Raw genomic sequence first — 12,868 nt, 5'->3', positions numbered from 1 at the left:
TAATAGGACGATGACTTTGTACTAGTTTGTGCCAGTTATTCCCAAACTTGGCGAGGAAGGTGGAGTCCCAACAGGAAAACCAAAAAAAAAGCCTTTGATTCCATGAGGACTGAAAGAATATTTGCAATGGGTGATCTGGTTCATCTAAGGAACTTCAGGGATGGTTCCAGATGAGTCCGTGCAATCATTATGGAGAAAGTGGGACCAGAATTTTGCAAGGTCAGAGTTCAGGGTAAAACACACAGAAGCATTTGGACCACCTCAGCAGCTGAGAGTCCCTGCTCGAGCAGTCCCCACCACCAGCCATGGGTGACAGCTAGTGCCAGCCCTCAGCTTAAAGCTGACGCCATGATGACCCCTCTGGATAGTGAATCTATGGAGTTGGAGATGGAGTCTCCGGGCTGAAGTGGAACCTGAAGAGGAACCTGCATCAGTAATCCTGCGACCTTCCCTTAAGAAGAGAAGGTCCCCTGTTTGGTTTACACCACTTGACCCAGCCCAGCCTCCCACCAAGCAATGGAAAGGCCTGCCCACAGTGGGGTTGCTGGGAGTGACGCAGAGCTAAGGCAGGGGGGATGCTGTGATGGCCTTGGAGTCCATGGGGCGTCATCAATAGAACCCTCGCTATGGGCTTTGCAGAGTATGAACTGCCTTATTGAGCAAGAGAGTCTCACCCAGTGGGAAGCAGTCAGTGTTTTTTTTTTTAAACCTGTAACTTTACCCAGGCCATGGTTGTAGGTCCCGAGGTGAAAATGACCTGACCGTAGGTCACATCTGCAGCCATTTCTGTTGGTATTGGTGATGGGAAAATGGCATTTCGCTGACTTACTAGTTTCCAACTGTGATTCGACACAATCCTGCAGGGTTTCACCATGTGACCTCCTGCCTGAAACCAACTTGCCTCCACCCCACCTCCCACCCGCCCAACAAATTCCTGTTATTGATATATCCCCCATCTTCACAGTGCACCCCATTCCATAACCAATCAAAGGTGAACAGACTTTTTTTTCAGTTGATAGACTGTCAAACAGCCTCTATCACCCACACCCTCCAAGATTTTAATAAATTCACAAAAATGTTGAAAAAAATTTGGCTATTATTTAGATCCTTCTAACTTTTCTCTTGGGCTTTGCTTGTGGCAGTGAACTGGAGATTAATCTTAAATTCAAGGGAATTCCAGGGTGAGCCTGGAGCGTTTGCAACCCCAAGGAACAGCAGCACAGGCTAGTTTCTCTTCCGCTTATCCCACTAAAGGAAGCCCTTCATTAATTAACTCAATCCAGGATATCAAAGGTGGGACTTTGCAGCCTGTTATTGTCAGCACACCAGTGGGCAGTACACTCATTTGCTGAATTTGTCTCGTATGACCTCTGAATGTAGCAAAGTGTAAAACAAAAATGTTTGTTTTTTATTTATTTGGGACTATGGTTCAGAAAGGGTTAACATTCTCATCTCCCAGATCCTGGACTAGTAGTGGGGGAGAGGTGAGAGGGAGAGGAGGAGCAGGGTAGAGAGGGGGAAGGTGAATGACTTCTATTCGATGAATAAACACCACTGATCTAGCTGAAAGAGGCTACGGTTTCTCCTTGTTGAAAGGGCAGTGATGGATGGTGAAAGGAATTTGGGAGCAGGGTTTTTTCGATGTAGAGAACAACCTTAACAACCTTTTTAGAGAGAGCGAGAGAGAAAATCTGGGTCACATGCTTGTTGTTGCTTTGCCATCTCTTGTTTCCTGGGTTACCCTGCCAGACACACACTCCACCCACTGAATTTAGTATTTGCATATTAATGAGTAGAGGCATTCCGCCTTTCAGGGACGAATAATTTCTGCTTCCTGTTTCTCTGATGGTCCCTCTCTCTCTTTTTTTTTCTCCTACCCAGAGATTTCAGTACGTGACATCAACACATACAGGACACCATGAAGTAGAGAGAGGCTGTGCTGTCTGCTTGTTGCAACCAGAAGGGGGAAAAAAAGGATAAAAAAAACATATATACATATAGGAAGGGAGTTCAGAGATGTGAAAAATGTCAGGAGGTTGCTCATGTCCTGGTGAGTACAGTATACTCCAGTAACTAATGGCTAACCAATTAACTTTATTGATGTGGAAATGTGTGGTTTATGTGGGGCTGGGCTGAGGCCTGTGGCTCCACATTATTTCAGTTCAGACATAGCTGTGGAAGCAGAGAGAGGGAAAAAGAACCTTAATGTGTTTTTTTTGTGGTTGAACCATTTTAGATTTGATCTGCGGGGATTTTTTTTCCTGCAATAGCACACGCAGTGTAACAAAATGATGTATGATGAATGTTTTATTTTAGATTTCTATGCATACACACACATAGACGTACACACACAGACACACATACACACACACGTGTATGTTGCACTTGTGGTTATTGCGTATTTAGTAATCTTGTAAAATATTTTTAAAGTGCAGAATTTAGAATTTCCTCCAGCAGTCACGTCATCTGTAAACTTTTACACTTGCTTACGTAAAAGTGCGTCACGTGACTGGTAATTTTCGTTCGCTTTTGTAACTATGATGTCTACTCGTCATCTGATTCCAATAAATAGCGCAGATATTTATTTACCCTTTTTGTTTTTTTGTAAAACACTCTGCGGTTTTTGTAACGAAAGGTGTGTTTGTGGCTGGGCAGGACCCAGAGATTTACATGAGCTTGCACACCACGGGTGTTTGCGGTGTTGCGCCATGTCCTATCGAAGAACATTCCAGGTCTGGTTCCCTGTCTGCCGAGAGTCTTACTGCTGTATTCAAAGACCCTGAGCTGGTGAAGGAGTAAACCTGCTTTACTGCCCAACCTTGTTCTCAACTGCTTCCTTGGCCTCACCCCCTCATTAGCACTGTAATCTCCTGCAACCCACAACCCTCTGAGTTATCTGTACTCCTCCAACTCTGATCTCTTGCACATCTCTAAGTTCCTTCGTTCCCCACGTTTGAAGACCGTGCTTTCATCTGCTGGCCGTAAGCAACATCTCCACATCTTTCTCTTCTTTTAAGATGCTCCCTAAAACCAAGCTCTTTGAGCAAGCTTTCAGTCATCTGTCCTAATATCTCCTTGTGGGAAGCACCTTGGAACATTTTGCGACATGAAAGGCTCTATAAAGGAAAGTTTTTTTGTTTCTTTTTCTAAAGTACAAAATATTCCAAGGGTCTTCACAGGATGGATCAGATGGAATAAGAGAATGGATTCTGAGCCCTGGTTAGGGAATTTGGAGGGGTATTGTATATTGGTCAAAAAGAGGCATATGAGGATGTTTGTAATTAAGAACTTGCATTTTGATAGTGCCTTTCAGGCCCCTAGTATGTCCCAAAACACTTTGCAGCCAACTCAATACTTTTACAATGTAATTATTTTTGTTAATTTAACAATTCAGCAGCCCATTTGCATACAGATGCTCCCATGAACAATAAGGTGATAATGAACTGATAATCTGTTTTGTAGTGGTGTTAATTGAGTGGTAATATTGACCAGGATACCAGCTTCATAATAGTGCTTTGGGATCTTTTTCATCCTGTCTGGAAAGATGGGGTTTTGTTTAACAACCTACTTGAGAAATAACACCTCTGACACTGCAGTACTCCCTCAGTGCTGTACTGGGAATGTCAGACTAGATTACGTGCTCAAGTCTCTGCAGGCAGGCTTGAACTCACAACCTCTGACTCAGAGACAGGAGTGTTACCCATTGGACCACAGTTGATACTAGTGGAGAGGAGGACTTTGAATAGAGTTGCCAGAGAGTCGAGATGGACGACTGGATTCATCAGCCACGTGATTATGGCAATCCTAAATTTAAAATGCACTTCTGAAAGTGGTGAAAGTGAATTAAGAATAATTCTGATAATTCATGGACTGCCACCAGATAGAATGGAAATGAAAGCTGCTGAATTGTTGTTAAAGAAGCCAATAGCTGTGTCCTTCAGAGATGGAAACCTGCCGCCCCTGGCTGCATGTGTGTAGCATCTTAAACTTCACAGGGACATTACTGGACTCAGTTCCACACTTTATGTTAAAAAGGAATACTGAGACACTAAAAAAGGTACAAAAAGAGAATCAGAAGAATGATGCCACAACTGAAAGAGTATAGGTTTGACAGGATAGATGTAGAGAAAAATTTCCATATTTAGGGGGTCAAAAACTAAGGAGCATAAATATAATGTCACTAATTATTCCAATAGGGAATCCAGAAGAAACCACCTTCCCCCAGAGAGTGGTGAGAATGTGGAGCTTGCTACCACCAGGAGTGAATGGCATTGATGCATTTAAGGGGAAGTAAATAAACATTGAGGGAGAAAGGAGCAGAAGGATGTGTTGGTAGGATTGGATAAAGGACGGCCATGTATGGAGCTTAAATGCTGACATAGGCCATTCAGCCCAATGGGCCTGTTTCCAAGCTTACATCGATGTAACTTGATAATAAAATTTGACAGTGAGCAATATAAAGAGATATTAGAAAAGGCAAAAAGATGCTCAAAGTGATAGGTTTTAAAAAGCATCTTGAAGGAGGAGGGAGAGTATGTTGAAACTGCAGGGAAGTTGAGGGAGGGAATTCCATAGGCTAGAACCTTGGCAGCTGAAAGCACAGTCATTGGGGTGCAGCAGTGAAAATGAGGGATGCAGAAGAGAGGCCAGATCTGGAGGACCACAGCGATCTCAGAGATTTGTACTGATGGAGCAAGTTACAAAGATAGGGATGTGAATGCAAAAACCAAGGCATTCCCAGGATGAGAGCTGTTAGTCAGTATTAAAGGTATTGGGAAAAGAAAATCGGGGCAAGATAGGATACTTATGGACTGTATCATCTGATTGACTCGTGACTAGTACCAGCAGGGTATGTAAAAATGGACAAATCCCAAGTTACCAGGGTTGGGGAGCAGGGTGGGAGAATATAACAGAAGATTGGATCCAGAGGAATTAAGGGTGCGGGAGGTAACTTCATTTTCCAAGGTCATTCTTGGAATGTAGCAAGACTGGCATTTATTTCCCATTGTTAGTTGTCCTTGAGAAGGTATTGGTGGGATTTCATGAACCCCTGCAGTGTGTGTCGTGATGGGGTTCCTACGTTTCTGTTAGTTCCAGGATTTTGACTCTGCTGGGTGGGATGAGGCCATTGTATTTAAAATATTGAGGGTTGGGAGCCACTGGAGGTTGATGATGATTGGGTGAGCAGATAGAATGAACATAATTTAGCGGCTGGAGTTGTGGAAGATGCAAAGCCAACAGAGATATTTTATCAGATGCTGTATGCTGCGCAGTAATGATGTGGAGATGCCGGCGTTGGACTGGGGTAAACACAGTAAGAAGTCTGACAACACCAGGTTTAAGTCCAACCGATTTATTTGATAGTAAACTCATAAGCTTTCGAGGACATGAGTTCAAATCCCACCACAGCATATGGAGAAATTTAAGGTCAAATAATTAAACAAATCTGATGCCTGTGAAACTACTGGATTCTTGTTTGAAAACCTCATACACCTCACTGGTGTTCTTTAGGGAAGGACATCTGCCATCCTTATCTAGACTGAACTATATGTGACTCCAAGCCCAAAACAATGTGGTTGCCTCTTAGCTGCCTTCTGAAATGGCCGAGTGAGACACGCAGTCGTCTTCAGAAGGCAGCTCATCCACTGTGTTTTCAAGAACAATTAAGAACGGGCATTAAATGCTGGCCTTGCCGGCGATGTCCACATCTATAAATGAATAAAGTAGAAATACAACTTCAATAGGGGAGGAGGCTGATGAGATTGAGCTATATGTTATTACATTTTAATGTTGTTAAAAACATGACATTTTCTCTGTTCCTCACACCGAGATACCTCAGAGTGTCCCAGTCCAGGCTGTTCTTAGATTTTATTTTTTATCACCCTAACCCTTTTACTCCTGGATGGCAATTATCCTTGTGGTATGATTTCAGTAGTGCTCTCCACTTCTTTATATAGGTAACCGTTCATGAGATGAAGACCAACTGATATGGATGTTGGACATCCTGAAGTAAAAGCAGCATGCTGGCAGTGTGGTTAGCACTGCTGCCTCCGGGTTCAATTTTGGCTCGGGTCACTGTCTGTGTGGAGTTTGCATGTTCTCCTCGTGTCTGCGTGGGTTTCCTCTGGGTCCTTCGGTTTCCTCCCACAGTCCAAAGACGTGCAGAGTAGGTGGATTGGCAATGGGAAATGTGCGGAGTTACAGGAATAGGTGGAAGGGCCTGGGTAAGATATTCTGTCACAGAGTCAGTGTAGACATAATGGGCTGAACTGCCTCTTCTGCACTGTAGGGATTCTGCGAAAAGCTCCAAATTTTTATGTGTGAGCTTGGAAAGCAATTGTCAGCCATGGCACACTTGTCCCTGATTTAGATCATTGTGGGTTTAAGTCGCACTCCAGAAACCTGAACGCATAATCCAGGCTGACACACACAGTCCAGTACTGAGGGAGTGCAGCACTGTTTGGAGATGCTGTTTTTAGGGTGAGATATTAATCTGAGGTCCTATCTGTCCTCACAGGTGGCCATGAAGGATACCATCCCAATTTGGATTAGTTAACTCAGTACATGGAATCCCTTTGGTTGGTATCTGAGGCATTCCTGTTTTTAGCTGTTTATTCTTCAAAGAGAGAGGTCTTCCTTCCTTTGAGGGGCTGCGAGAAGTGAGTCTTCAAGGAGCAGTGATGCCCTGATTGTATATAGAAGATGTAAAATACCAACACTGTGCCCAACAACACTTCCCTTGACTTTTCATCACATCCTTCGCGAGGGGCTCCCGGTGTTTCTCCTGCTGTCACTGTTACTGGTGGTAGTTTTTTCTAATTTAATGCCTTTTTAACTTGTAACAGTCATAGCAGGGCGAAAGTCTGTATCAGAAAGAACTCCGGCCAAATCTGGTTAGCCCAGGAACTGCAGAGCTGGTTTTTGGAAAGACAAAGACATTATACATGGGATTGCAAGAAATTTTTTAAAAGCCTTGGGCAATTTAGGTACCAACAAAAAAATGAAATCTATTCATCTCATTTGCTATATTCATTTGATGCTTACTAAATTGTCAGAGTGAGAGTTTTGAGCTCCTCATTGATTTGAGCTACTCCTGAATAGAGAAGAGATGGACTTCTCATGGTGTGTGCGTGCGCATGCATTGGGTAAGAAGTGAAGAGTCCCCTTAAAGAGGACTAATTTGCAAACATATGGGAAAGAACAGGAAGTGTATTAAATTAAACAGCTCTTTCACGTGGTACTGTCTGATTCTGGGATAGGCCCAGGTTTGGTTGTGATGTCTTACATGGTTGAATACCAAGTTGATGTTGTGGCCTTACAAAGCTAGAGCAGCCAATTACATTATAGAACAGCAATTGACAAAGTGCAACAAAACAAATTTAGGACAAAAACTAAAAAAGGTGTCTCTCTGCCGACACACAGTACGTTTATGCAGCACTGTGTTTCGTCTCTAAAGAGACAATAAATATTGACCTTTACCATGGACATACATACTGAGAATTAACAAAATAATCAATCGCTCATCCAACTCATTACTTTTGAAGTGACAAGTTTGATGCCAGCATTACTTCAACAAGCAGCTCCCAGTGCATAATGGGCCCAATGTAACAACTTGAAAAATGTTATTAGAATTTTATAAAGGAGATTTAAACTTCAACTTAATACATTTCAGCCAAGGTACGACTTGTTTTAAGTGCTTTGAACATATTTATATATACTTTCCCTGATATCCTTTTTTAAATGAACCCTTCTTATCTTTTTTCTTCTCTCCCATTCCCTCCTTCCCTGGTCTTGCTCTGGATATTCCACTCTAAAGATGGTGTGGTTATACCTGGTACATGATGGTGAGGGGGGCTGCAGGCTGACTATTGGAGGCAGAGGAGGATTTTCTAACCCAGCAGGACCCCGTCCTCTGGATCTCAATCGAGAGCAACATCCTGGCTCAACTTCCCTGTGCCTCCCTGTCAACCTGCATCCCCCTGCCCTCCACCCCAATCCTAATCAGGGGCGCTTACAGTAGAAGTGATCCCACAAAAAAGCTGTAAAAGCTTGTAAACAATCCTTGGCAATTTACAGAGCAGCCTCCAGTAATCCTCTCAAGAATTGCTGATTGGGCAGCTTGATGCATGATGAAAATAGGTAGAGCTTGTGGCCGAATTCTCTTTCCATTTGTCCCTCTAAATCGCATTCGGGGTTAATGTTAATCACAGGCAGTTAGAACAGGCCTTAATATATGTGTGTCATTTATCACCCTTCAGCAGTTAACCTGGCTGAAACTTCTAAAACTGTCCAGTAGATGGCAGAATATTCATATGTACACAAATAAGCACACACACCCACAAGCACAAAAGCATACAGAATAATATGCTCACACTGACATGCATGCTCCTGTGCACACTCATACACACTCTTCATTCATGCCCACATAAATATAGGCACAATGCAGTGCATGTAGGCACATAGGCAGGTATACATGTACACACACAGCTGTATGTGGACTTGCTTTGGCTAGTCTCCCTGTTTGTGAGCAATGCAAGAAAAACAGTTGGATATGTGCCCTGTAATGTTGGTGTGTACCCATGCATGCACACACTGTAACTCACTCAGTGCAAATAATGCAGTACTTCCCTTTGGAGAGAAGGCAAGGCAGGGAAAGGGGAAGCGAAAGATTTGATGAAGAGCCATCTTAATGCAGTGTAAGAATCTGGGGTAATCTGTCTCCCTGGGCTGGAAGTTACTTGCAAACTTTCTGCTCGCATACTCTAACACTGAAACAAACACTCACTCACCTCAATAAATCTACTAAACACCAGCGGTTGCAGATTTAACTTTAAACCACAAAAAAACACTTAAGATACAAGTTAAGGACAAAAATATTTAACTTGCTAATTCAATTTTTCCTGGTGTCCCATTCCACCAGGTGTTGAGGCCTCAATCTAATCAGCTATATTCTTAATGAATGGTGGAAAAGGCTTGAGGCCTATTTCTGCTCCTAATTCATGAGTTTATGGAGTTATGGGATAGGGCAGGGGAGAGAGTCTGGTTGAGATACTCTGTCAGAGAGTTGCTGAAAAATCAGTGGGCCGAATGGCCTCTTCTGCTCTGTAGGGATTTTATGATTAACACCGCATGTAAGTGACAGCCCCTCCATGGTGCTGCACTCCCACACTGGGAGCATTGACCTGAATTATGTGCTGGAGTTTCTGGAGTGGGACTTGAACTCACAACCTCGTGATTCGGAGACGAGAGTGCTACACGCTGAGCTGTGGCACAGCTGACATCAGGAGGAGGAACTGAATCCCAATAACAGCTGTGGAGAAACTTGAGTGGTAGTAACTGCCAATCATTGCCTTGTAGTGAAATGGTTTTGTGATGTGAGGTTGTGTTAGAGCCTCTTTGTACCCTGGCCAATCGAGGCCTTTGGCATGTCCGTCTGCAGTGCCCCTTTATCAAAACACACTCCATCAATAATTCCACACTGCCATTAGATATTTAACAAAAGTAATCCAACCCTTCGCAACACACTCCAGGAGGGCACACAGCTTTGTTAAAGATTTATAGAGCTCAGTACCAGCCTCACCAAAGTCTACCTTCTTGTGAAATAGATTCCTACCATGCACCGAATTTAATGTTAAAGTAGAAGACTGGTTCTCATCTGTTTTCATTCCATTTTAACTGAAAACATCTGTCCCTAAAACTTGTTTTATCTCTGCAGCTTTCTCTCCTCCTGACTCTGTCTGGACTTGAGTAGGAGGAGATGTGAGGAGGGCTGACAAATAGCTTGGTCAAAGCGATCAGTTTTAAGGAACGTATTAAAGGATGCTTGAGGGGAATTTCTGAGGTTAGGGCCCAGCAGCCGAAGACACAGCCATTAATGGTAGAGCGACTCAAATTGGTGATGCACAAGAGATTAGGTTTAGAGAAATGGAGAGATTTCAGAGGATTGGATGGCCGGAAGAGTTACAGAGGTATGGAGGGGAAAGGTCATGGAGAGATTTGAGTGCAAGAACGAGGCTTTTAAAATTTGATGTGTGAATGGTAGAAGATGGCTGGCAAGCAAAGAATTGGAATTCTACCCTGATGTGTCAGACCCTGTTCTGAGAGTTGTTCTTACAACCTAGTAACAGGAAGAACTTACTGTCCTTGAACTGGGGGAAAAAGCTTGATGATTCTGAGAAAATTGAACACAATCATCAGATAATTGTGGAAGGCTGAGGTAAACTGTTGTGATTTTTTTCCTTAGGTTTGTGGAGAACGTTCTGCCTCATCAATATGTTTTGGGAATCTCTGTTGGTTAAGCTGACTGTATAATTCACACTTGATCTTGCAATCTCCCTCCATTCCATTTAGTATTTAATCCTCCCACTCCCAGTCCCCAGGGTCCTCCCTGATGCTTTTGATATTGTGTTGTAGGTGTGCCAGCTTTGAGACCATTAGCTGTAGTATGCAATGCAGAGATGGGCCATTCAGCCCAATTGTTCAGATGATACTGTTTGTAAGGAATTACTGGTTACATACATCTCCTCTGATTCCTCTTAGCCTATGCCCTCTATTTCTTTCTCCCTCTTGTGCTTATCTAGCTTCCCATAGAAACACAGAAAATAGGACAGGAGGAGGCCATTTAGCCCTTCAAGCTTGCTCTGCCATTCATTAAAATCATGGTTGATCATCCAACTCAATAGCCTAATCCTGCTTTTTCTCCCCATAACCTTTGATCCCATTCGCCCCAAGTGCTATATCCAGCCGCCTCTTGAATACATTCAAGGTTTTGGCATCAACTACTTCCTGTGTTAATGAATTCCACAGGCTCACCGCTCTTTGGGTGAAGAAATGTCTCCTCATCTCCGTCCTAAATGGTCTATCCTGAATCCTCAGACTGTGACCCCTGGTTCTGGACTCTCCCCCATTGAGAATATCCTTCCCTGAAACACATCTTTCCTGTTCACCTTGGCTTCTTCCTGCGATGCCAAGGTCCAGGTTCTAACCACTCTTGAGTGAAGAGGTTTCTCCTGAATTCCTAATTGGATATATCAGTGACTATCTATGACGTTCCCCACCTTCAACCCCACTCTTTTTATCCACCCAATCAAACCATTTCTTTTCCAGGGAAATGAGTTCCCACTTTTTAAGATTTTCTGTTGTTGTATCCTCTCAGTTCTATTATCATCTTTGTGATTCTTCTCTGCACCATCCCCAATATCTTATTCATTTTTTCGAATTTGGAGAGAGTTTGTACATAAGAACATAAGAACATAAGAAATAGGAGCAGGAGTAGGCCATCTAGCCCTTCGAGCCTGCCCCGCCATTCAATAAGATCATGGCTGATCTGTCGTGGCTCAGTTCCACTTTCCCGCCCTCTCCCCATAACCCTTAATCCCCTCTCTTATCAAAAACCCATCAACCCGCGTCTTAAAAATATTTAGCGAGGCAGCCTCCACCGCTTCAACGGGCAGAGAATTCCAGAGATTCACCACCCTTTGAGTGAAGAAGTTCCTCCTCAACTCCGTTCTAAACCGCCCCCCCTTTATCTTGAGGCTGTGCCCCCTCATCCTACTGTCCTTTCTGAGCGGGAAGAGTCTCTCCACCTCTATCCTATCCATCCCATTCATCATCTTATACGTCTCAATGAGATCTCCCCTCATTCTTCTAAACTCTAACGAGTATAAGCCTAGTTTATTCAGCCTCTCCTCATAGCTCAACCCCCTCAACTCCGGTATCAGCCTAGTAAACCTCCTCTGCACTCCCTCCAAGGCCAAAATATCTTTGCGCAGGTGCGGCGCCCAAAACTGCACACAGTACTCCAGCTGCGGCCTCACCAATGCCCTATACAGCTGCAGCAAGACCTCCCTACTTTTATATTCAATCCCCCTCGCTATGAAGGCCAGCATCCCATTCGCCTTCCTGACCACCTGCTGCACCTGCAAGCTGGGTTTTTGCGACTCATGCACAAGGACCCCGAGGTCCCTCTGCACCGTCGCCTGCTGCAGTTTTTCGCCACGTAAGTAATAGTCCTTCCTACCATTATTCCTACCAAAGTGGACCACCTCACACTTGCCAACATTAAATTCCATTTGCCATTTCCTGGCCCATTCGCCCAGCCTATCTAGATCCTTCTGCAGACTCTCCACACCCTCCGCACAATTTGCCGTTCCCCCAATCTTGGTGTCATCAGCAAATTTCGACACCCTACACTCGGTTCCCTCCTCCAGATCATCTATATAAATGGTAAAAAGCTGAGGCCCCAGCACCGACCCCTGGGGCACTCCACTAGTCACCATCCGCCAATCCGAATAGCACCCGTTGACCCCCCACTCTCTGCCTCCTATTTGACAACCAATCCTCTATCCACGCTAACACCCTACCCCCAACTCCATGTCCCTCGACCTTCTGCAATAACCTCTTGTGAGGTACTTTGTCAAACGCCTTCTGAAAATCCAGAAAGACCACATCCACCGGCTCTCCTCTATCCACTGCCCTAGACACATCCTCATAGAACTCCAGTAAATTTGTCAGACATGACTTCCCTTTAATGAAACCGTGCTGCGTCTGCTCTATCAAGCAATTCCCTTCAAGATGCCTCGCAATTTCCTTCTTAATGATGGATTCTAACATTTTACCTACCACAGACGTTAAACTAACCGGCCTATAATTCCCCGCCTTTTGCCTGGCACCCTTCTTAAACAACGGCGTAACATTAGCCGTTTTCCAATCTCCCGGCACTTCCCCGGAATCCAGCGACGTCTGGAAAATAACCACCAAGGCATCCACTATCACCTCCGCCATTTCTTTCAGAACCCTCGGATGCATTCCATCCGGTCCTGGGGTTTGTCCACAATCAGCCCCTCCAGTCTGTCGAGCACCGCCTCTC

At 44.1% G+C, this 12,868-nt stretch overlaps 1 protein-coding gene across 4 annotated transcripts in view; it reads left to right on the top strand.

Annotated features, from left to right (window-relative positions):
• LOC145354535 (LIM domain-binding protein 1) overlaps window positions 1-12,868 on the top strand; it is a 122,403-nt gene that overhangs the window by 38,766 nt on the left and 70,769 nt on the right. For 3 of the 4 annotated variants that reach the window (XM_080205980.1, XM_080205979.1, XM_080205977.1), the window contains exon 3: window positions 1,882-2,050. The exons of the other annotated variant lie outside the window; for it this stretch is intronic. In XM_080205980.1, coding sequence (XP_080062106.1) covers window positions 2,026-2,050 — 25 coding nt within the window. In that variant the 5' untranslated portion in view covers window positions 1,882-2,025. The remainder of the gene's footprint in view (window positions 1-1,881; window positions 2,051-12,868) is intronic. 4 annotated transcript variants of the gene reach the window in all.

Source organism: Carcharhinus amblyrhynchos, chromosome 17 (assembly GCF_965287045.1).
Source record: "Carcharhinus amblyrhynchos chromosome 17, sCarAmb.v2.hapA, whole genome shotgun sequence".
Lineage (NCBI taxonomy): Eukaryota > Metazoa > Chordata > Chondrichthyes > Carcharhiniformes > Carcharhinidae > Carcharhinus > Carcharhinus amblyrhynchos.
This window is presented reverse-complemented; position numbering and strand designations above follow the sequence as displayed.